The 22014-nt window shown below is 33.3% G+C and overlaps 1 protein-coding gene, 1 long non-coding RNA gene and 1 pseudogene across 12 annotated transcripts; 1 reads left to right on the top strand and 2 right to left on the bottom strand.

Moving 5' to 3' along the window:
* Positions 1-126: 126 nt before the first annotated feature.
* On the bottom strand, positions 127-6075 carry LOC108331406 (nuclear poly(A) polymerase 4). 10 transcript variants are annotated; one of them, XR_001832386.2, is made up of 14 exons: positions 5755-6074; positions 5571-5648; positions 5198-5305; positions 4683-4745; positions 4435-4596; positions 3768-3881; positions 3606-3668; positions 3178-3507; positions 2939-3103; positions 1948-2661; positions 1655-1861; positions 1459-1555; positions 845-885; positions 127-755 (listed from the first exon to the last, which is right to left on the bottom strand). XR_001832386.2 is itself a non-coding variant. In XM_017566056.2 (13 exons), exons 1-12 carry the CDS (start codon positions 5890-5892, stop codon positions 845-847), a joined length of 2187 nt encoding a protein of 728 aa, XP_017421545.1. In that variant the 5' UTR covers positions 5893-6074; the 3' UTR covers positions 127-755. The 10 variants fall into 10 exon arrangements, 6 of the variants coding, with proteins under 6 accessions (XP_017421545.1, XP_017421546.1, XP_052731750.1 ...); XR_008248217.1 differs by lacking the exon at positions 845-885; XM_017566056.2 differs by lacking the exon at positions 1459-1555 and having other exon boundaries at positions 845-889.
* A 5793-nt stretch (positions 6076-11868) lies between these two features.
* On the top strand, positions 11869-14555 carry LOC108330846 (uncharacterized; annotated as a pseudogene).
* A 1818-nt stretch (positions 14556-16373) lies between these two features.
* On the bottom strand, positions 16374-18827 carry LOC108330670 (uncharacterized). Of its 2 annotated transcripts, none has more exons than XR_001832312.2 (4): positions 18663-18827; positions 17917-17948; positions 16900-16971; positions 16374-16691 (listed from the first exon to the last, which is right to left on the bottom strand). It is a non-coding gene; the product is annotated as an uncharacterized LOC108330670 (long non-coding RNA). The 2 variants fall into 2 exon arrangements; XR_008248215.1 differs by having other exon boundaries at positions 18649-18810.
* Positions 18828-22014: the final 3187 nt, after the last annotated feature.

The raw sequence follows: 22014 nt of genomic DNA, 5'->3' as shown, positions 1-22014 counted from the left end.
TAACTAGGTTTACCCGTAACAGGTTTACATACATTAGTGACCAGCGTGAAATTCAGAATAATCCTGCTTCATTGGGCTTTTCACTCTAAGACAAATTAATGTCAAGCAAATTAAGTAGCAAAAACATAAAAGAAAGCCATGTAAGAGCACTAATGAAAGAAACCATTTTCACAAGATAAAGTGTTTTCACTAAATTGAAAGACCAACGAAACGCAATAAACAGAAGGAACCTCCCACCGAAACTTCGAAGAAAGGATAAACAAGGAAGACTACCCCCATTCTGCCGCCAATATATTTTTGTTTTACCACTTTCTCTTCTAAATAACCTAGCCGAAGTAGCCATTTTTCACATTTACATAACGTATCGATCACATCTACGTCACAAGCAAAATACAAAGTTCCCACTCCTTTAAAATCCAAGTAGATATGTTAAGGTTTATGAGACAATTCAGAGCTCTGAAGATGAGATGAGCGCATGTTTCACACAACAGGACGAGACCACAATTTAAGAGTCTCCGTCATGCTGTTCATCTATGTACAGAAACGATCATCGCAATGCCATATACCCCAAACCCCAATCTCTTTCACTGCCATCATTTGTTGTATCTTTTCTCACTGTTCTATTACAGCCTTAGTCCCGCTCACAGGATCTCAGCACAGCAACAGCCACCAACAATGCACAGGGTAGCAGCGTGACAGGAATTTCAGCCATTAACCCTCTCAAACATCATGGGATTCAGTCCAAACTCGTCCACCTACAAAACCAAAAGCAAAGAGCACAGTATAAAAACAATCTTAGAGAGTTGACAAACATGTTTTTCAAAAGTTCCGCAGAGATTCTGACCTAGCCCATCTTCAATTTTACAACACTTCTGAGTCTGAAATCTGGCTATACACAATATAGACAATAGAAAGAATAATAACAATTAGGGAAAAATGTATTAAACAAAAAATCTTAAATGAAACAATAGGAAGGTCTGGTCTCTGAGTCTCTCTACACACAAAACAAGTTAGGTTCTTAAGCACAGTTACTGGAAACATAGCACGTATAGTGGTGCAGGACCTGCGACCACACATTCACCAGTCAGAAAACTAAGAAATTAAATTACCATGGAAATTGACAGTCAAATTATCTTGAAAGAAACAGAAAAATATACAACATTAAAACAGTTGTTCATAGAAATGAGACCCAAAAAGATGGGAAGAGAGAAAGGGCAGGCCATACTCTAAATTTGGCTATAAATATGCAAACAAAGCTAAAATCAAACAAAAAAGAATCAAATCAGACCAAAAAACAAAACAAGATTAGACTCCTTATTCTGAAAACTCATTAAATATAAATTTTTGGTAACTTCCATGAAAGAACGAAGCAAAGGATGAGGTGAACTGAATAGTATCATTGTAAGATCAGACAGGCCTCTATTACCGAGAAAACAAATAGGTTAGAAAATTCAAAACCTTATATTCTTGAGCCCTGATATTTTGAAATACTCTATTTCCAAGAAAACACCCACTCTCTTCAGAACTGATCTGGAACAGCCACACAAACATCACCCTGCACAGATCCCTGACTCACTATCTCCCAGACTTCCAGTTTTTTCACTGCCATCCACAATAGTCCTAATCCAAAAAGTCCTCAAACGAAATAACTCACCTCGCAACTGAGGTTCTGGGAGCTGGCATTTGGTACATAATCTGAGCATTCATCCCTTGTGATGAAATTACATGCTTTGTCTAGTTGCTGATCCATATCGACGACACCCGCTTTACAGTTCGAAAAATTGTTAGTAGATTCGGTTTCTTCACTTTCCAAGCAATCTAAAGCCAGATCCTGAGCTTTGTCCCCATCGACAACTCCATTCTGAAATGCATCACCAACGTCTAATTAAGGAAGTTCACATGAACCAAACAACTTCCAAAGGTTCCACCACTGATTCAGCAGCTTACCTCATTAGGAACTTCTACACACCTCGGTTTCAACATATCATGTGTGGTGTCAACAAAGCCCGGTTCACTTATCTGCATGTCAGCTACGACAGAGCTTAGTCCACTTCCTGGGAGCACATCAGATGACTTAATTTCACAATTGCTGTTAGCATAATTGGTTGTTGAACCAGCTACCCAAACCCCTTCCATACTATCAATACTCATTTGAGCTGTACCACCTGATTTACTAGTACAACTTTCAGGAGAAACACTTTCTAACCTCTGTGGGCTAATAGATGCCCGTTTATCTGGTTTGTCTGGCTTCTTTTCCACCATTTCAGGGTAACTTTTCCTCTTGGTGCATCTTTCAGATGGCCCAGATCCAGAGTAGCACTTCGTGGCATCATCACCTGTTTTTTCGGTCGGATGGCTTATGTGTCTTGGCATTCTAGTGCGTTTGTAACCATCAGGAAAAACAAATGCAGGAAGTTGCTTTCGACGAACATGAGAAACAAAAATTTCCATTCCAGGCTTCCAGTAGATATACATATTTATTTCTTGTCTAAATTCATCAACCGTTCCACGTATATCAAATTGCTGTCCTTCTTGACCTCTTACTCCCTCTTTCCTTTGCAAGCCCATGAAAAATGCAGAATGAGCACATGGCTTCGATGTGTCTATATACTCATGTGGATAAGGATGGCACTGCAGCATACCATTTGTATCTCGCTCTATCTACTCAAATAATTGAAAACCATATTGTCAATGTTTAATACATGGGAAGGAAAGAATATACATATATGTTCAACAATTAAATATTTTCAATGAATAAAAAAATAGAACTGGAATGATCCAGGTTCAAGAAAGCTTGTACGTACCAAACCATGATAAACCTATACTACCGAGAAAAGAATTTATGAAATGTTCAGAGATTAAATTTTTTCAATGGAGAGCAGAATTCAATTAAACCCAATACAGGGATATCTTGTACTAAACTATGACAAGACTGTACCTTAAGGGTAAGCAGCCTCAATCGAGATTCTACCCAGCCCTTCCATGCTAGTAAATCATCAGTGTCCGATGCAACTATGTCCACTTGTAAATAGTTTTTGTATGCCTCAAAAAAGATATAAGGCTGAAAAAGTGCGCTCCACTGGGCTTTATTGAGGTCAATTTCCTAACAGTAGAAGTATCAATCAAATAAAGACAGTCACAAATAAAATACACCAAGAAATAATAGACTTATCTTACATCACAAATCTTATTGCCATAGCGGAACTGTTCCATCATGACACGAAGAGTACTTGCTGAGACATTGTAACTTGAATTCATGCAAGGGTATGCAGGAGTAATTATTGGCATAGTGTGAAATCTATCTCGGGGATTTCTACGAGGATCCCATATAGGGAATCCCAGTTCATTCTCTTCAATAGAGCATAGCATTACAGGGTTTGGCCATCGCCACTGTGTATAGACCCTGAAGAACCGGGAAACCAACATACTAGGGATTGCATTAGGGTAAAGCTGGCATATTCGAGCAACTAAAATAGCCCAATTTACACCACCAAGGAATCCAGTAACCTAAGCACACCAAAAAACAGTATTTAAAATCATTATAAAAGAAAATACCATTGGTGTTGAAATAAAATACAACCAAAGAATGTAGGTGCGGCTCTTACATTTGAATAAACACCACGTCTTTTAGCCCAAAACTTCAAGCATCTCAGTGTAGTTCGAAAGTGCTATCATTATCAAGGGTTAATGGACTACCAAATTAATAAGATGAACAACCATTAAATATAATATCTCATTTAATCAAACAAAAGAACATATGTATTAACCTCAATATTTGGAACAAGTTTAAGAATTTGATCTGCCACACGGCAGCCATTAAGACTTCGAACAGTTGGTTCATCAACATCATACAGCACTGAACCATGAGAGATATCCAGGTCCTGTAGATAAGTATGTTAGATAACCGAATCAAATTAAAGGCAAGTTTAAATAAACTAGATTCTAAGGTGGAAGACTGAGAAAGTACAATGGAAAGAAACATGTTCTCTGTGTTTATCTGTGTTTTCTTTCCTTCCTATTTGCTTTCCACCCAACCAAACACACAAAATTAGAATGCAAAAAGGCAACGGGAAATGGATACATGGTGACAGGTTATAAATACAATACAGTTTGCCAACCTAACATGTTACATGAAGGTCAATAATCAGCATACTAATTTAATATCTTCCCTCTCAAATCAAACAAAAACATCTACCCCTAAATAATTGCAATAGTGTTCCATGGAACGTGGGTAAAAAGACAAAGATCCTACCTCCAAACCAAACATGATAAAATCACAAAAGAGCAGTACTTATATACGACACGTGATTGGTTTAAACTGTAAAAGATTTGTGAAGGACAGTGTACGAGAATGCAGTTTTAATAAAATTGTCCCCCACGAAAGTGTGCACTCAGAAGATACAAAGACCCTGACGAATGAATAACCAAACTTACTTCTGGCACAACCAAAAGTGATATACTTGCATACAGCAAATCTATAGATATTCCCTGGAATTTGAATTTCATTACAGGAACATGTGCATCAGGAACTGGTTGAAGTTCAGAAACTTCTTCCATTTCAGCCAGAATGTTATGCAAAATGATGAAGAAATCTTCCTGCAAAAGAGAGAAATTGGCTAAAATATAACCAGTGTCAGGGATTTTACTAAATTGAGGAGAAATAACCAGCAGAAGTGTGTCACCTCTCGGTTCACATAAGAAGGACCAATGCACAAAGTGTCAATGTCAACTCCAGGTCCATGAACCTGCAAATTATTGAAATATTAATATTGTTACAAACAAAAGGCTTGGAACTACAGCATTCCCGAGTCCAGGAGAATTAAACGTGTACATTAATATAATCTAAGCAGAAAACCTTTAACATCATCAGGGATCTCTTTCTTTAAGCAGCTATAAAAAGTTAAGTATAAAGGATCCACCAGACTAAGCATTCTCGGACTTTTAGCTATTCGCAAATCCTAATAACAATAAATGCATTCCTGCTCATAAAATTAATTCTCCTTCAAATCTTTTCTACTTCAAGATTTAATTTCCTTCTTCTACTGACAACTCATAACTTGCTAATTTCTATGGTGAATCTAAACAACACAAGCATTCTCTAGATAAATTATCAGATATCAACTACTACAAAGCAAGCCTTTAATGTAAACCCCCACAATCCAAACAAGCATGAATATTTACACAATGTCATACGCACCCCTAGTCGGTAAGAACCAAAAGTGAAAATGACTGCGTTTGCATCCTCAACCATCTGATCTGTGTAGCCACGTTGGCGCGTCAACTGCTTCACCCAGCTCTTCACAATCTACATTGCAAGCTAACTTGGTCATTACAAAAAATCCAATCCAAAGGACAGTGAAAAACCACAATCACAAAAAGAAAGGGCACCATCCGAAAGCCCTGGTGAACCCTAGACAAGCATAAAGGTTTCAATTCAAATCATGTTCCTCAACATGAAACAAATTCCACAATACTGTTCACAAAAACTGAACAGGCTAATGAACAGAACACCGACGCAGTAATCAACGCGCTCAAATAACAACAAAAGCGAGATCGAAGAGACAGTTAACCTGATCGAGGCGGTGAAGAACCTCCTTCCTCGCGGCGGACTCATCATTGCTCTCGTAAAGCCCCGAATCGAGCAAGAACTGAAGCAAAAGAAAACAAATTTGAGGTTTAGGTTTGACACGAAAGCGAGAATGCGAAGGCGCGGGCCCTAAACAATCGAGATGAGACGAATCACAAACTAATTACCCTCTCCAATTCGTTGTTACGGTGGAGATCAGCGTCGGTGGGACCCGCGAGAGATAGAGGCTTCGTGAAACCGTACTTGTTGGCTTGTTCCTGTTGAGGCGGCGTGGAGGCACCGCTTGGACTATCGGAAACCGCCATTTGGAAGAGCGAAACGCACTACGCAGCTTCTTCACAGTGTATCGCTCAAATCGCTGGCATCTGATTTTTCCAGTTCAGAGATGCCCCTGATTCGAACGTGGAATAGGACGGTTTCGGATTTGGGGTTTGGGTTGGGTGGGTTAAGGGAGCGTTTGGTGTTGATGCGCAATCGCAAATGGAACTTTAAAAAATCATTTTTATTACGCGGACTGGACTCATGTTGTGTTAACGTCGTTGTATCCACTCGGAACGTTCCACCTGTACTTTTTTTTCTTTTATTTTTTTTAATTCATCTCTCGCCTCAAATGGCAAATAAAGTTTGAGATTTTTATTTTTGTTGGGAGAGAGAGACAATAATTCTGTCTTCTTCAGGACTAGAACTTTCAGTTTTGTATCTCTTATCCATAGTGTTGCTTTCTAGATACTTTATTTTCTTGCATATTTCTCCTCAAAAACATTTTTTACAGCACTCATCGAACTTTTGAAGCTAAATACTATATATTACAAAGATGCATGTATGTTGATACAAAAAAAATCAAGTAATTATAAATTTATTATAAAATAACTTATGTAATTAAGTCATGTAAAATATATTATATTATACAGGGTTAAATATGTTTTTCGTTCTGTAAGTATCACACGATTTTTGGTTTTAGTCCATACTCGAAACTTTGATGGTTTTTAGTTCTCGTAGTTTTGAAACTCTTACTATTAGTCCTTAAAATTGGTTGACGTTAACTTTTGTTTGACGTGGCTAACAGCCAGCCCACGTGTCATGTCACCTGACTACTTTTAATTTACGTGTCAGTAAAGGTGTGGTGGTCGGTCGGCCTGGTGGGTGGTCGACCACTCGGTCTGGTGGTCGGCATGGTGGTCTTTGCCCATAACCGTTCGTCTTTTCTCAACACCATTCGGTCTTTGTCCAATACCGTTCAGTCTTTCATATATTGAACATCACCCGTCATCATAATCGTTCGGTCTTTGCCCAACATCATTCGGTCTTTAATATAGTCTGCTTCTATTGCATTGTTCTGTTGATTGTAATAGAACCTACTAGGCCGACCGACCACCAGACATTGTGGCCGACCATCCACCAGTCTGACCGACCACCACACCTTTACTGTCACGTCAATTAAAAGTAGTCAGGGAAGGTGGCATCACACGTGGGCTGGCCGTTAGCCACATCTACTAAAAGTTAACGCCGTCCAATTTTAAGGACTAATAGTAAGAGTTTCAAAACTATGAGAACTAAAAACCATCAAAGTTTCGAGTAGGGACTAAAACCAAAATCGTGTGATGCTTAAGGGACGAAAAACATATTTAACCCTATTATATACACACACATTGCAAATTCCAAACTATTTTTCTTAATCTAACGTGCTAACTAATAAAAGGTTTAAAGAATAATTTTGATGTATTATTTCAAATAGTAGAGTATCATATATATACATTCAAGGATCTTATAATTCTTCATCTATTAAAGGAATGATAGGTGCACAAATTATAATAATATCTAAATTATAACTAACACAAAATTTGATTGCCTAATATCCATTAATAGAATATTTGGCATATCTTAACACCCACACTCAAGTTGGTGCATGGATATCACACATTTCCAACTTGAATAGAGACTCATTAGACAATCTTCTTGACACACCTTTGGTGAGAACATCAGCCAACTGTAATTCTGATCTTACAAAAGGAAATGAAATTATTCCAACTTCAAGCTTCTTTTTGATGAAATATCTATCAATCTCCACATGCTTTGTTTTATCATGTTGCATAGAATTGTGAGCAATTGTTATAGATGAAGTATTGTCACAGTACAAACTCATAGCTTCATTTTGTTTAAAGCCCAAATCTGATAGCACATTTTTAATCCACAAAAGTTCACACACACCTAGTGTCATGCCTCTGAATTCTGCTTCAGCACTAGATCTTGCTACTACAGGTTGTTTTTTACTCCCCCAAGTTACAAGACTCCCTCCTACAAAAGTAAAGTATCAAGAGGTAGATCTTCTATCATCTTTTGAACCTGCCCAATCTGCATCAGTGTACCCTTCTACCTTTAAGTTTTCATGATTTGAAAACAAAATTCCTTTTTCAGGAGCATATTTCAAATATCTCAAAACCCTTTCAACAACATCCATATGAAGCTTCCATGGGTCATGCATAAATTGACTAACAACATTCACTGCATAGGTGATATTTGAACGTCTATGGCACAAATAAATTAATTTTCCTACCAGCCTTTGGTATCTTCCTCTATCTATGCTTGCTAAATTTGAGCATTGAAAGAGTTTATGATTTTGTTCAATTGGTGTATCAGTTGGTTTACTCCCAAGCAGGCCAGTTTCTGATAGTAAATCAATAGCATATTTTCTTTGCCATGGAAAAGTACCATGTTTTGATCTAGCTACTTCAATACCCAAAAAATATTTGAGGTTTCCAAGTTGTTTCATCTCAAATTCAGATGCAAGGTATTGTTGTAAACTAGAAATCTCATCTTGGCCATTTCCTGTAACAATCATGTCATTTACATATATAATCAAAGCTGTAATTTTTCCTTTTCCTCTCCTAAAAAATAAGGTGTGATGAGTTACTTGCTCTATAGCCAAAAGCCTTCATAGACTTGGTAAACCTTCCAAACCATGCTCTTGGGGATTGTTTTAATCCATATAGAGCCTTCTTTAATTTGCAAACCTTCATTCCAATTGAATCAGTCATGCCTGGTGGAGAATCCATATAAATTTCTTCTTAAATTTCTCCGTGTAGGAAATAATTTTTCACATCAAATTGTAGAAGAGGCCAATCTTGGTTTGTAGCTAGCGACAAAAGTATTCTCACTGTATTGAGCTTGGCTACCGGTGCGAACGTCTCTTGGTAATCTACACCATAAGACTGAGTGTAACCTTTAGCCACAAGTCATGCTTTATACCTCTCAATAGTTCCATCAGCTTTATGCTTAATTGTAAAGACTCATTTACAGCCCATAGTTTTCTTCCCTCTTGGTAAGGACACAAGATCCCAAGTGTTGTTTTTTTCTAAAACTGTCATCTCCTCAACCAATTCTTCGGTCCATCTAGGATCTGCCAAAGCTTCCTGTATATTACTGGGAATAGAAATTGAAGATAATTGAGATACAAATGATGCATATGACTAAGATAACCTGTGAGATGACACATATTTACTAATGGGATATTTAACTTTGGCTTGGAGATTTGGTTCATATTTAACTGGAGGTTGACCATGGTTAGAACAAGGTTAGACTCAGTGTTTGGTGTGTTGGTGGTCTCACGTAGACAAGAATCAATTTCATGATTAATTTCATCTAAATTAGTATTATCAGAGATAGGATCAAAAGGTACCTCTGAAGAGTCAAGCTGAATCTGTGGAGAAGATTGAGTCAATTGGTTATGACCAGAAGACACTGTATTATCCAGAAAAGAAGGGTCTATATTTAGGATTGGCTCACTTCCTGCAGAATGATCATCACACGATAATTTATCTTCACAATCAAACATACCAACATCATGATTATGCACTTTACTTTCATTGCCTCCCTGAAGTGGAGAATCAACATAAAAAAATTCATGCTCATTAAATGTCACATCCATAGAAATATAAAATTTCTTTGATGGTGGATGGTAAGCACGATAACCTTTTTGAATTGATCCATACCCAACAAAAACACATTTGATCGCTCGTTCTTTAAGCTTTGTACGTTGATGTGGGTGTAAGTGAACATATATAACACATCCAAAAATATGAGGTGGTAAATAAACTATGGGAGGAAGGATACAATGATCAAACAACACATCAAAAGGCCTTCGAAAGTTAAGCACACTAGAAGATGTTCGATTAATTAAATAAACGTCAGAGCTCACAGTCTCACCCCATAAATGACATGGGACATTACCATCTATCAAAAGCGATATTGTCACCTCTAATATATGTCTATTTTTCCTCTCAGCCACTCCATTTTGTTGTGGTGAAAAGGACATGTAGTTTGATGCAAGATGCCTTTAGAGTTCATGAACTCTATTAATTCAGTCTTAAAATATTCCCCTTCATTGTCTAATCGAATGACCTTAATAGATGTGTTAAATTGTGTAACAATCAGATGATAGAAGGAACGAACCACATCACACACATCACTTTTATATTTAAGCAAATATACCCAAGTTACCCGAGTACAATCATCAACAAAACTAATAAACTATTTTTTTCCATTATGTGTAGATTGCGGGGCAGGGCCCCAAACATCTATGTGAATTAATGAAAAAGGAAAATCAGTTTTGTTATTGCTTAAAGGAAACACAACACAATGATTTTTTGCCAAAACACAAGTTTCACAAAAAAAAAAAATATTGCATTTATGAATTAGTGATGGAAATAATTTTTTTAAATAACCAAAAGAGGGATGTCCTAACCGTCTATGTCACAACCAACTTTCTTTTTTGTTTTTATTTTGTATGTGAACGTTCGCAAGACAAACCAACCATCTTTTATGGTTTGATTGTGAGACATTTTCAAGATAATACAGTCCTTCACTCTTTCTACCACTAGTAATCTTCTCCTTGGAATGGATGTTTTGAAAAAGATAATGGGTTGGGTAAAACAAGGCAACACAAAAATGTGATTTGGTTAACTTGCTGACGGAGATAATATTACAGTTTAATGTAGGAACAAATAAAACATCAGTAATCGATAAGGAGGGTGATAGGGATATAGTACATATACCTTCAATAGGAGATGAGACCCATTGGCATTAATAATAACAGTTTTAGAACAATTAGAGGAAAAATTAGTAAATATATGAGGATCACAGGTCATATGATCAGTAGCACCCGAATCAATTATCCAATCACTACCCTTAGTAACAATAAAAAGATTAAGGACAGAGCTAAATATACCTGACTTGATCACAAATCCGACAGTACTAGAAATATAACTCTTGGAAGCAACGAAAGTTCCAGAATCATGTTTCTCCGATTGATTATCATCGGAAGAAGCCATAAGAAATATTCAATGAAAAAAGCATTGATTCCTATATCGTTGAATAAGAATATTGATTATTGGAACGTTGTTTTTGAAGTTTCACTAAAATTTATTTCTTATTATAATTTGCTAAAATCATAAAGTAGACATGGCCAGAGTGGTACAGAGGTTTTCATCATCCCACCTATAGAAAGTCGTCTTTATCTCGTTCCCATATTTAATTAGTATATTTTTTTAGTAGTAATACGTTGACACGACTACGTGTGACTTACATTCATTTGACACGGTACACCTCAGCATTTTTGAAAAAGAATTGCACAGTGGGTAAGGATAAAAGGGTAAAAAGCGAAATTTCGATTTAGTTCTTCTTTCGCTCTTCATTCGAAAATCCCGTTTTCTTTCTCTCCTGCATTGTTCTCCATCTTCTTCATTGGTGCCCTTGATTGTCATTTCTGTTTTTGAGCTGCTTAAATCGGTGGCTGTGGAGGTTATTGTTGGGTGCATCATTGTGCCGCTCCCAATCGGTGGTTGTGCAGGTTTCCGGGGTTTTGCATCATCCGTGAGTATTTCCATTTTTAGCTTTCTCGTAAGTGAGTTTGAGGTAGTGGTAAGGGAGGTTTTTTTCTATTTTGATTTCACGTTTCCATTTTGAAGTATATTGTGGTGTAAACTCATTTCTACAGTCCTTACATTCATTTTATATTGTGGTGCTTTATCATTGAGGATGTGGGAACCAAAGACAAGAATGGTACAACTGACTTTTGGGTGGGTTGTATAGGCTTAAGATTGATTTCGGTTAGGAAAGAAATAACATTGTCTTGATTTTTTTGGAAGGTAACCAAAACAATATTTGTCATGTTCGTTTAGACTATCTTTTTAATCAAAGGTCATCATTGTATACCATATAGTCTGAATGAATGTTGTGAAAACAGAAAAGACTTCCTTTTTCCGAAAGTTTTTCACATGCTTACAATGATTTTGATTCCTTGGGCCAAGGAGTTTTCATTTATTGCATTTATGCCTTGTAAGACAACAGAAGAAAGGCAAATTCGTGATAAAAAAGCATTCCTTCTCCACACCTTATTTGTTGATGTTGCCATTTTCAGAGCTATTAAGCCTGTTAAACATGTAATGGAAGAGTCCGATGTACACAATTCTCCTACAGAAAATGGTATTCATTTCACCGAGAGAGTAGGTGACTTGAGTATTAGAGTCATGAAGGATGCGTCTGTCGCTAACTGCAAGGTTGATTCAAAAATTGATGGAGTTGAAACTACTCGAATAAATCAAAAGGATCTAATAGAGAGGAATCTACGGAAAGGAATTATTGCTGATGAGAATACTACAGCCCATGTATGATAACTTTTACATTGAAAGAGTGGTTGTAGTTCCTTAAAGCTGTTTCTTTGCCTTCATATAACATATAAACACTCCACATTCTGCATGCATGACATTACCACTTCAGGTGTTGCTGTTATAAGATACTGTGGTTATTTGGTTTCCGTGAAAGTTGAGGGGGGAGAAAATGAAAATGTCAACTCTTCATCTTATCAAAGTATTGAATATTTTGATGAGCCAGATGGTGGTTCCAAGGCACTCAACATTAACAGGTACTCCTTCTAAACTCAAATAAATGTGACAAGAAAAACATATATAGTGAACAAAAATATAAACAAATCTTAACTAATTTAACCTTATTTAATGATATCATCCCCAAAACCCCGGTTATTTTAGTGGGTTGTATTTTCACAGATTGGGAAAAAATCTTTTTTAAAAAGAATGTAGTAAAATTTAATGATATTAATTTTCTAAATTAGCATGAATTAGTTTTTTATTATTGGCTTATATATATATATATATATATATATATATATATATATATATATATATATATATATATATATATATATGAGCCTAGGTAGTATTTTCTAACCATTGAATGTAGTAGTTTCACTACTTTACATTATGCTCGTGTTCTATAAACTATGCGCTCTCTCCAGTTTGTGTATTATGGTTTGTAATTTTATTAGCTGGACCTACCACATGAGTGAGAATTGTATTTATGAATAAAATCTAACCATGGTTTTGATGATTTTTGTTAGATATAAGATTATATCATTTGAATCTAATTCAGTGTTTTTATCCTGTGTCTATAAAGACTGACACAAATCAATAGAATGGTGTGCCTGACATTTTTGAAACACAAACCAGGACACTTGTCCATACACCTTGGACACATGTTGGCCACCCATCTACTGTGTCAACTTATTTATCTTTTTCTGGCTGGAGAACCTCCAAAACACCGCCTAAGAGAGCGAGCTGGCCTTGCTTTTGGCTAAACATTATCTTAAAAAATGATCATTATTTAAAAAGAGTCTTATATTATCAATGTCGGGAGACTCCATAGCTTTTGAGAAAAAATATCATAGACTTTACTGATTGTTTTAATTTTAAGAGATATGATTCATCTTATTGTGGGATCTTTTTTGTAAAGATTGCATTGTGAAACAAACCTTCTTAGTTACTGTTGTATGAAAATTGTAAAGCTTAACAACTTTGTTTTCAGAAGGTAATATATATAAATATTGATTGTAAAGTTTCATTGTGGGGTTTCTTTTGATGAAATTTGTAAGCTTGATTTGGTTGTTTATTCTGTTATTTCTTTTTCTTCTGTATTTGGAGGAATTTTTATTGTTGATAATTTTCCTGTCTTCCCCTCTCTCTTCTTCTTAACTAATTAATACTAATTGCAATTCCTTGTTGATGATGTGTTTAGGTGATTTAGAGAAAGAGAGGTACTTTTTCAGCACCAAAGAACCCAAATATCCTAACGGCTATCGCTCCAACTGAGCCACCGGTTCAGGTTACTAGAAGGCCATTGGGTTACACAAACAAATTTTAACTTCAAAAGGGAACCAATTAGTGGGAATGAAGAAGACACTTGTTTTCTACATAGGAAAACCACCTCATGGATCCATAACCGATTGGATCATGCACGAGTATCGCCTCCTCAACGCTCTGTCTCAGGTCAGGATTCAAAGAAAGTAAATTAACTCGCAATTATCCTCGCGCACACATTAATTATTCATACAATAGTGCGCATTAATTATTCATACAATATTTTATTTTTGGTTTGTTTGTGTGTTCAGGTTCCCATGGAAAACTGGGTTCTGTGTCGGATATTTTTGAATAGGAGAAGTGGTTGTAGAAACGGGGAGGAGAAGGAGATGGAGAGTTTGAGAGGCGGAGTGGATAATAGGAAGGTGAGGAAGTCGAAGATGGTTTTCTATAACTTTTTGGCAGAGCAAGACCGATTCCTCATCTTCTGTCGGTAGTGGAATTACTCATGAATCAGATGAGCATGAAGAGAGCAGTAGCTCCGACACCTTCCCTTATTTTAGAAGAAAACCTTGACACCCTCCACTTAAATTCTAGTGTTATTGCTTGTTTTAAAATCATCTCTGATCAACCTAAGCTTTACCTCTTTCTTTTATTGTCTTTCCCTGTAATTATCTTCTTTCCATCGGTGCTGAGGGTAGTCTAGGTCTGGAGAGTATGCTAGGTCCACAATATGCACTCTATGGTCAAATTAGCAAGAATATTGATGTGTATATTTTTGGTGTAGTAAACTGTTATAGATTACAGCATTTTTTTTTGTTTTTGTATGTTCTTTGATACTACCTAGTGAGTCATTTCAAATTAAATTGATATAACTGTTGTGTGTGGTGTAGCTGTGAGAGGACTAATCTATTTAATCTATTTGAAATAAATAGATTGTGCATCTATTGTTTTGATTAAAACTAAAGTAATAAAAGAGTATTGGATTAAAACGGAGCCATATCTTAAAAGAGTATTTTGTTTTACATATATGTTGAAGGTCATTATTGTTTTTTCTTCCAGGTAGTTCTTTTAACATATTCTTAATTGGGGTATGGTGAACAACTTAAATCAATGAACTTGTTGTAGTTGTTAGTATACAAAACCACATATTGAAGCATTTGTACTTGTACATAAACAACTTAAGAAATAACCACATAAGATTGAGTAGATAACTAGTTACTGTATCAAAAAATGTGATGAAATCTATCTTAAAATACCACAACATTTGTTGTTTATAAGCAATTGAGTAAAAAACCACATACGACTTACTATATAACCATTTACTGCACTAAAGAAATGTGATCATTGATATTGAATTTAACATTTTTGTTGTTGTACAAAACCTCTTTCAGAAATAACCACATAAGATTGAGTAGATAACTAGTTAGTGCACCAATAAATTTGATGAAATCTAACCTCAAAAACCATAACATTTGTTGTTCATAAGCAATGGGGTCAAAAACCATATACGACTTACTATATAACCACTTACTGCACCAAAGACATGTGATCATTGATATTGAATTTAACCACTTTTATTGTTGTACAAAATCCCTTTAAAACATAACCACATAGGACGGAGTAGATAACCAGTTAGTGCACCAATAAATTTGATGAAATCTATCCTCAAAAACCACAACATTTGTTGTTCATAAGCAATTGAATAAAAAACCACATACAACTTACTATATAACCACTTACTGCACCAAAGAAATGTGACCATTGATATTGAATTTAACCACTTTTATTGTTGTACAAAATCCCTTTCAGAAATAACCACATAGGATTGAATAGATAACCAGTTAGTACACTAATAAATTTGATGAAATCTATCCTCAAAACCACAAAATTTGTTGTTCATAAGCAATGGAGTAAAAAATCACATACAACTTACTATATAACCACTTACTGCACCAAAGAAATGTGATCATTCATATTGAATTTAACCACTTTTATTGTTGTACAAAACTCCTTTAAAAAATAACCACATATAACTGACTAGATAACTAGTTACTGCACCAATAAATTTGATAAAATCTTTCCTTAAAAAACCACAACATTTGTTGTTCATAAACAATTGAGTAAAAAACAACATGTGATGAAATCAGACAACTTAAAATGACCACTTTGTTATTGTGCATAATATCAATCCAACTAACCACATAACTTTATGCACATTAACTGCTTACTCAACTATTGATATCAAAACACTTGAAATCAGGTTCATTAATTTATTGTTGTACAAAATCTGTATAATAACTAACCACAAAAAGTTTAATGTATAACAACTTACTACACCAATGTATTTGACCAATTGTATGGTAACCATTTTGTTGTAAAACAATTTGACCATTTTTATTTTAACCATTTTGTTTTAAAACATGAATAATAATTTACGGATACCAATGATTTATTTCATTGTGTGTTGTGGTTATGTTTTATGAATACAACACTCACTTTAAAATTAGTTATTTGTTATGAAACACATTGTTACATTAGATTGGCATTCTGAACAAAAACAAAAATAAAGTATCCCAGATCAAATTGATTCAACCTGGAAAATGAACAAATCAATAATAATTACAAATACAAATGGATCAAATATTCAACCTTTATTCATCAAAAAATATGAAGAGTTAAGATCATTCAAAATTACAATTGTGTTTCCTAACAATACATATGAATTCATACATATATCCGAAGACAAAAAACTTCATAATAATCTATTCAATGTACCTACGATTTTTTCTATCTAATATTGTCCAAGGGTTTTCAAAGCAACACTTTTCAAACTCTTCCAGTATTGACAATTCCAATTCCAGCACAAACAAAGTTGGCTCTGACAACCAATCTTTGCCCAGTGACTTCGGGTTCTAAATATGGCAATGTGGATTCCTTCTGCCCAATACCTTGACCTACACAAGACAACAATAACTACTACACTATATACAAACTGTGAACACTGTAAAACATACAGGAAAATTAAACCCCCATATTTCAAATGTAATACCATCATATAATCAATATTTCATTGGCAGTATAGAAAACATTTTGGGCATTATTAACCTCTGAATGACTAATATGTAATGAAATCAAACTCCTGGGCCTAAAGGTTTAGTTTACCTTCTTTTGAATCTTCCTATCAGTTGTATAAGCCTAAACGTGAAATCCTGCTTGTTGGATCTGATCTTTCACCTAGAAAATCGCCGTCCAAGAAAGTTACATGACCAACAAACCCTTTCATTTCACTATCAATATATATAGCAGTACAAGTTTCCTAACAAATTACAAACAGACAATAAAAAGTCAATAGCCTGTTTTATTTAAGAAACGTTTTCTGCCTTTGCCAATCATTACAAATATTTCCCTGGTTCCTATTTCCAAAATATTGTACAAGGTGGAATATTAATGAGCCTTTTGTAAAAATAGAAAGATATATATAAAGCTTTATCCCAGGTTGCAATATCTCCTAGGTATTTCTCTGGTCTTTAATGAAGTATCCGACACATGAAATAATTATCTTTAATTGAAAGAGAAAAAAAACAAGGATTGATTTGAAAAAACTTTCTATGCTTTTCTCCTTAACTAGGAAGCAGGATAGAAAGATAACAAATTTGCTGTGAAGTTAAAACGAGACTATAATGAAAATCCCCATTATTTTGCAAAATTTAATCCAGTGTTACCACTAATAAATGAGACCCACAATAAAAAAAACTATATTTCTCAGTAAATTTAAATAAGAGACTAGTATAGCCATAATTATAATTTAATCTACTGGAGGAAACTGTCACATTAATGGGACATCATAATAAAATCTAAAAAACAGTCCACAGGCAAGAACAACTAAGATACTATTGAAGGCACCTTAAATTGAAGACTAAGCTTTGAAACTCTGAATTTTCTGATTTTAAGGACATTTAGAAAGGTACATGGGCATTAATAACAATTTAGATTGAAAGCATATCGATGAAAGCTTCAGCTCATATGTGAAACCAAATATGTTATACACATAATTGATGAAACTCAATGCGTTCCTCACTTCATCCTTTATATGTAAAATAAACAAAATCAATAGCTCACACTGAAACTCAAAAGGGACTTACAAAGATTTATGTTGCATAAATTTAAAGATAAACTCACCTGGACTCCCTGCAGAAAATATGTGCATCATCCTGATCAACATTTAAATCAAATGTCATTAACCGTATCATATTTTACAGGAAAAACAAACATCACCATGGAAAAATGACATTTTAGCTACAATATACTATAACGGCGTATAAACACAACCACGGTGTTTAATTTTAACTTGAGCATATCAATCTACTGTTTCTGTGTACAAAATTGTCAAGCCCACAAACAATAATCCCCAACTTATTTGATAAAAAATGCATTTTCTACTCTAGTATTCATAATTAGTGAGACCCAAACATGCATTCAAAATTTCAAACACCACAATGATATTTGTTATAGTTAGTATTCAATTCACTATGTATGCCTACGAAATTGAAAACCCAAAGAACCTAGCCACAACAATGCATAGAAATGTATGTGTTCTTGCCTCAGTACCTTGACATGAAAAATAATGAATTTCCCGGTTCTATGTACTTAGCAGCAAATTAATTTTATTCGATTAACCCAATAAAAAGTGGACCCCCTTTCATAAAAACTAATGTCAATCCTTATACAGAGAGGAATAAGGACGGATTGGAGGAATGGGCGTATTTGGTGTTTTCGAAACTGAATCAAAAAGAAAACTCTCTGTCTCACACCTTTGCCCCTTTATTCTAGGGTTTTCGTAAATGAATCAAAAAGAAAACGAAAGATAGAGAAATGATGACAAAACAAGAAAGGAATAGAAAGGGGACAAACCTGATGCTTCGCACTTTGCCGGTTCCAACTCTTCTGATCACCGATCACGTCCAGCCTGTGGCAGTCATGGAGTTCTCCTTTTTTTTTTCTTTCTCGCTCTCTCTCAACCCTAACCCTAGACTTTCTCTTCCAAGATGAAAGGGTCGACTAGGAACGAAAACTTTCAATAAACTTTTCACGCACCGTAAATGACAACTTTGCCCTTAATGACATTCAGAAAAATTGGACCCCACCCATGTCAAATGAGTGTCAATTTATTTAGCCGTGTCAAAGAATATTTTTGATAATTTTTTTCTTCTCATTTTCATCTTTATTAGATAATGGATTGTATCTACTTTCTTATCTTTTTTTAGATCAAATATTTTAAAATATATATTTAATTGTGTAAAAATTTTAAACCAAAACAGAAAATAGCATTTCAATAAAAATTAAAAAATAAATATGTAATATCACATCGTTTTATAATTTCAAAAATTTATTATTTTATAATTTATTGTACACATCCAATTTATTAGAAACTCAAGTCAGTATATCTAAATTTATCAAAGATTTAAAAACTTAGTTAAATCAATTTTCAAATTATGACAAAATGGTCAAAGTTACTTATATATTATTTAATTTTATTGTTTCGTTTGGAAGTTATCATTCTTAACATAATTAAATTAATAATTTATAAAATTGAGTTAACTACATTATTTTCAATTATTTTTCAGTAAAGTGATATATTCAGTTATTTTTATTTTATTAGTGTATCAATAAACTCATACATGTAGAATATTTGCTTAATATTTTTTTATTATACTCGGTTAAGTTGTATGAAAATATGTATGTAATGATTTGTTTAATCAATGTAAATAAACTTGTTTAATAATTTTCATTGTATATATTCTTTTGGATATTTTTAAATTTATATAATTAATATATGAAATCATTCGTCTAATTTTTTTATACACTTTTAATTGGTGTTGAAAAAAAATCTAATGTATGTGTTTTACTATATTCATATTGTAACACTCCAATTTAAGTATCATGAACACACAATAAATTAAAAAAAAAATTAAAACATTTACTAAGTGGACTTATTTGTAATAATTCCTAAATATCAAATAATACAATAAAGAGTAACCAAATGACTCTAATTTTCAAATTAAAATTACATTGTCATAAAGTAAATCTTATTCAAAATGAAATTAATGAAAATTCCCCTTTTTCTTTTATCTATCTCATCCTTTGGTTGCTCCTACCCCGACTTTTGTAATATTTCTATCACCATTTGTTCCTATATAACACAAATGTTGTATGATTATCGCAACAAACACAAACAACAGGAGTGAACCAACAACAATAACATATAAAAATAATGTCATGCAATTAATTAGTAAATAAATAACTATCATATTAACAATCAGAGACGAAGACAAGATCACTCATGACCCCATACCATTAATAACCCTACATGACCTCATACCATTAATAATCCTACATAAGTCTATCAGTTAAAGGAAAATTATGCCAATACCCATTATCTCTACAAATGTATGTCATCTTCTATGCTTCACTACATCACTCTTGTTCACCAAAATAGGTTCATTCGAGTCGTCCTCCACCACAACTTCAGACTTATCTCCCATACTCCTCAAGGACTCATGAATAAAAAATCTAATGCTACTCACATCGACACCATACTCAACATAAGTCGGAACCCTACGAACGAAACATTTATCCTTTCTACTCCCTCGAAAGAAGAAATGACAGCATTCGAATCTCAATCCGTTATACCACCCATTATGGACGAAGATACTCATATCTTCTACCGTCTCTTAGAGACGAAGAGATTCACCTCTCTACTTTCTCACAAGAAGAAAGGTGACTGTCTTTCTTTTTACGCTTCAAGAGAGAAAAGGTACAACCTTATATTAACGAAGTATTACCTAGAGACATAACCATTATCCCTTATGGTGGATACAACATTGTGACTCTCTCTAAAAGCTATTTAATGGTCACAAAAGTAATTTCATCCCATCTTGTCCTTGAGTATTAACCTCTGAAACTCAAATGTCTCATTCTACACCACGAAAGATCCTACCTATCAGGCAATAACATATTGATCAATCCTTACTTGGAAGCAAGCAACAAAATCAACATCATATCAGACTTTACCTAGTACATATCATAGCATAAACATTTCCATACTACTATAATGAACGAGAACACGAATCAAGTATCAAATAAAGTAAGACAAAAATTCAATTCAAAGTAGCAAACTGATACTAATTAATACATATTTTATTATCAAAACACTGAATAACTCACTTATTTATAAACTTATACAATTTTTCAATTCTTTTATATATATATATATATATATATAATTAGTGTAGGTCTAATATATATTTATAAACTCCTCTCTCATGATAATATACATGCATTAATAATATATTTCAAAATAATTAGTTTGTCAATTTTAATTTTTTGTTTAAATTTTATTAAAATCTTAAACTCTATATTTCCAAGTTAAAAAAATAAAATATGAGTTAAAATAATATAAAACAAAATTTATTATATTAAGAACAATGTCTTTTTTATCATAAATATATATTTTATATCTTTGAATTGGACATTGAATATAATTTTTTAATTTATGATGTTACAAATATAATTATTTAAAATTTTATACAAATTTCTATATACACATGATTAAGGTTAATTTTTATTAAATAATATCAATTTAATTTTTACATACTAAGACAAATGTTCTATAATAAAAATATTTGTATTATAATTTAATTTGATAAAAACAGGAAATATTTAATAATAAAAATATTTATATTATAATTTAACATAAAAATATATATGTAGTTTTGTTTATAGTTTTTATATGATAGTATAAACAATTTCTATTATCAATAAATATATATTAATTTAAATAATATTGTTTTAAGAAATTAATGTAAAACATATTTTTTAAAATTTTAATTTTATTAAATAATCAAGTAATTAAAAATTATAAAATAACAAATTAAAAATGAGAAATAATATAAAAAATTAATATTTTAAATATAATTCATTTTTATTTAATGTTTTTATTGTTAGACTGCGTATCTATGTTTATACTATATAGTATTATATAAAGATAGTTCCTATTTTTCATTTTAACCCTTTAAATGACTTATTTTTTAAAATTAAAATAATTGTTTTTTCATTTTATTCCTTTAAGTTACCTTTTTTAAAAAGAGTGATATTTTTAATTTGAAAGTTTTTTAAAGTAAAAAACAGTATAAAAAACTATCTAAAGACATATAACAGAAAAATAAATACGACTAAAAAAAGTTAAGTTGAAATAGTAAAAAAATTAATTAAGTTGAA

The sequence above is a fragment of the Vigna angularis genome, chromosome 4 (genome assembly GCF_016808095.1).
Source record: "Vigna angularis cultivar LongXiaoDou No.4 chromosome 4, ASM1680809v1, whole genome shotgun sequence".
NCBI classification, from domain to species: domain Eukaryota; kingdom Viridiplantae; phylum Streptophyta; class Magnoliopsida; order Fabales; family Fabaceae; genus Vigna; species Vigna angularis.
This window is presented reverse-complemented; position numbering and strand designations above follow the sequence as displayed.

Bases quoted from the DNA above. Each gene is read 5' to 3' on its own strand.
- LOC108331406 (XM_052875790.1), bottom strand. From the start codon at position 5,892: ATGGCGGTTTCCGATAGTCCAAGCGGTGCCTCCACGCCGCCTCAACAG. The intron at 5,649-5,754 runs GTAATTAGTTTG...CTTTTGCTTCAG, and splicing joins GTAACAACGAATTGGAGAGG to TTCTTGCTCGATTCGGGGCT. The intron at 4,597-4,682 runs GTGACACACTTC...TCTCTTTTGCAG, and splicing joins CTTCTTATGTGAACCGAGAG to GAAGATTTCTTCATCATTTT.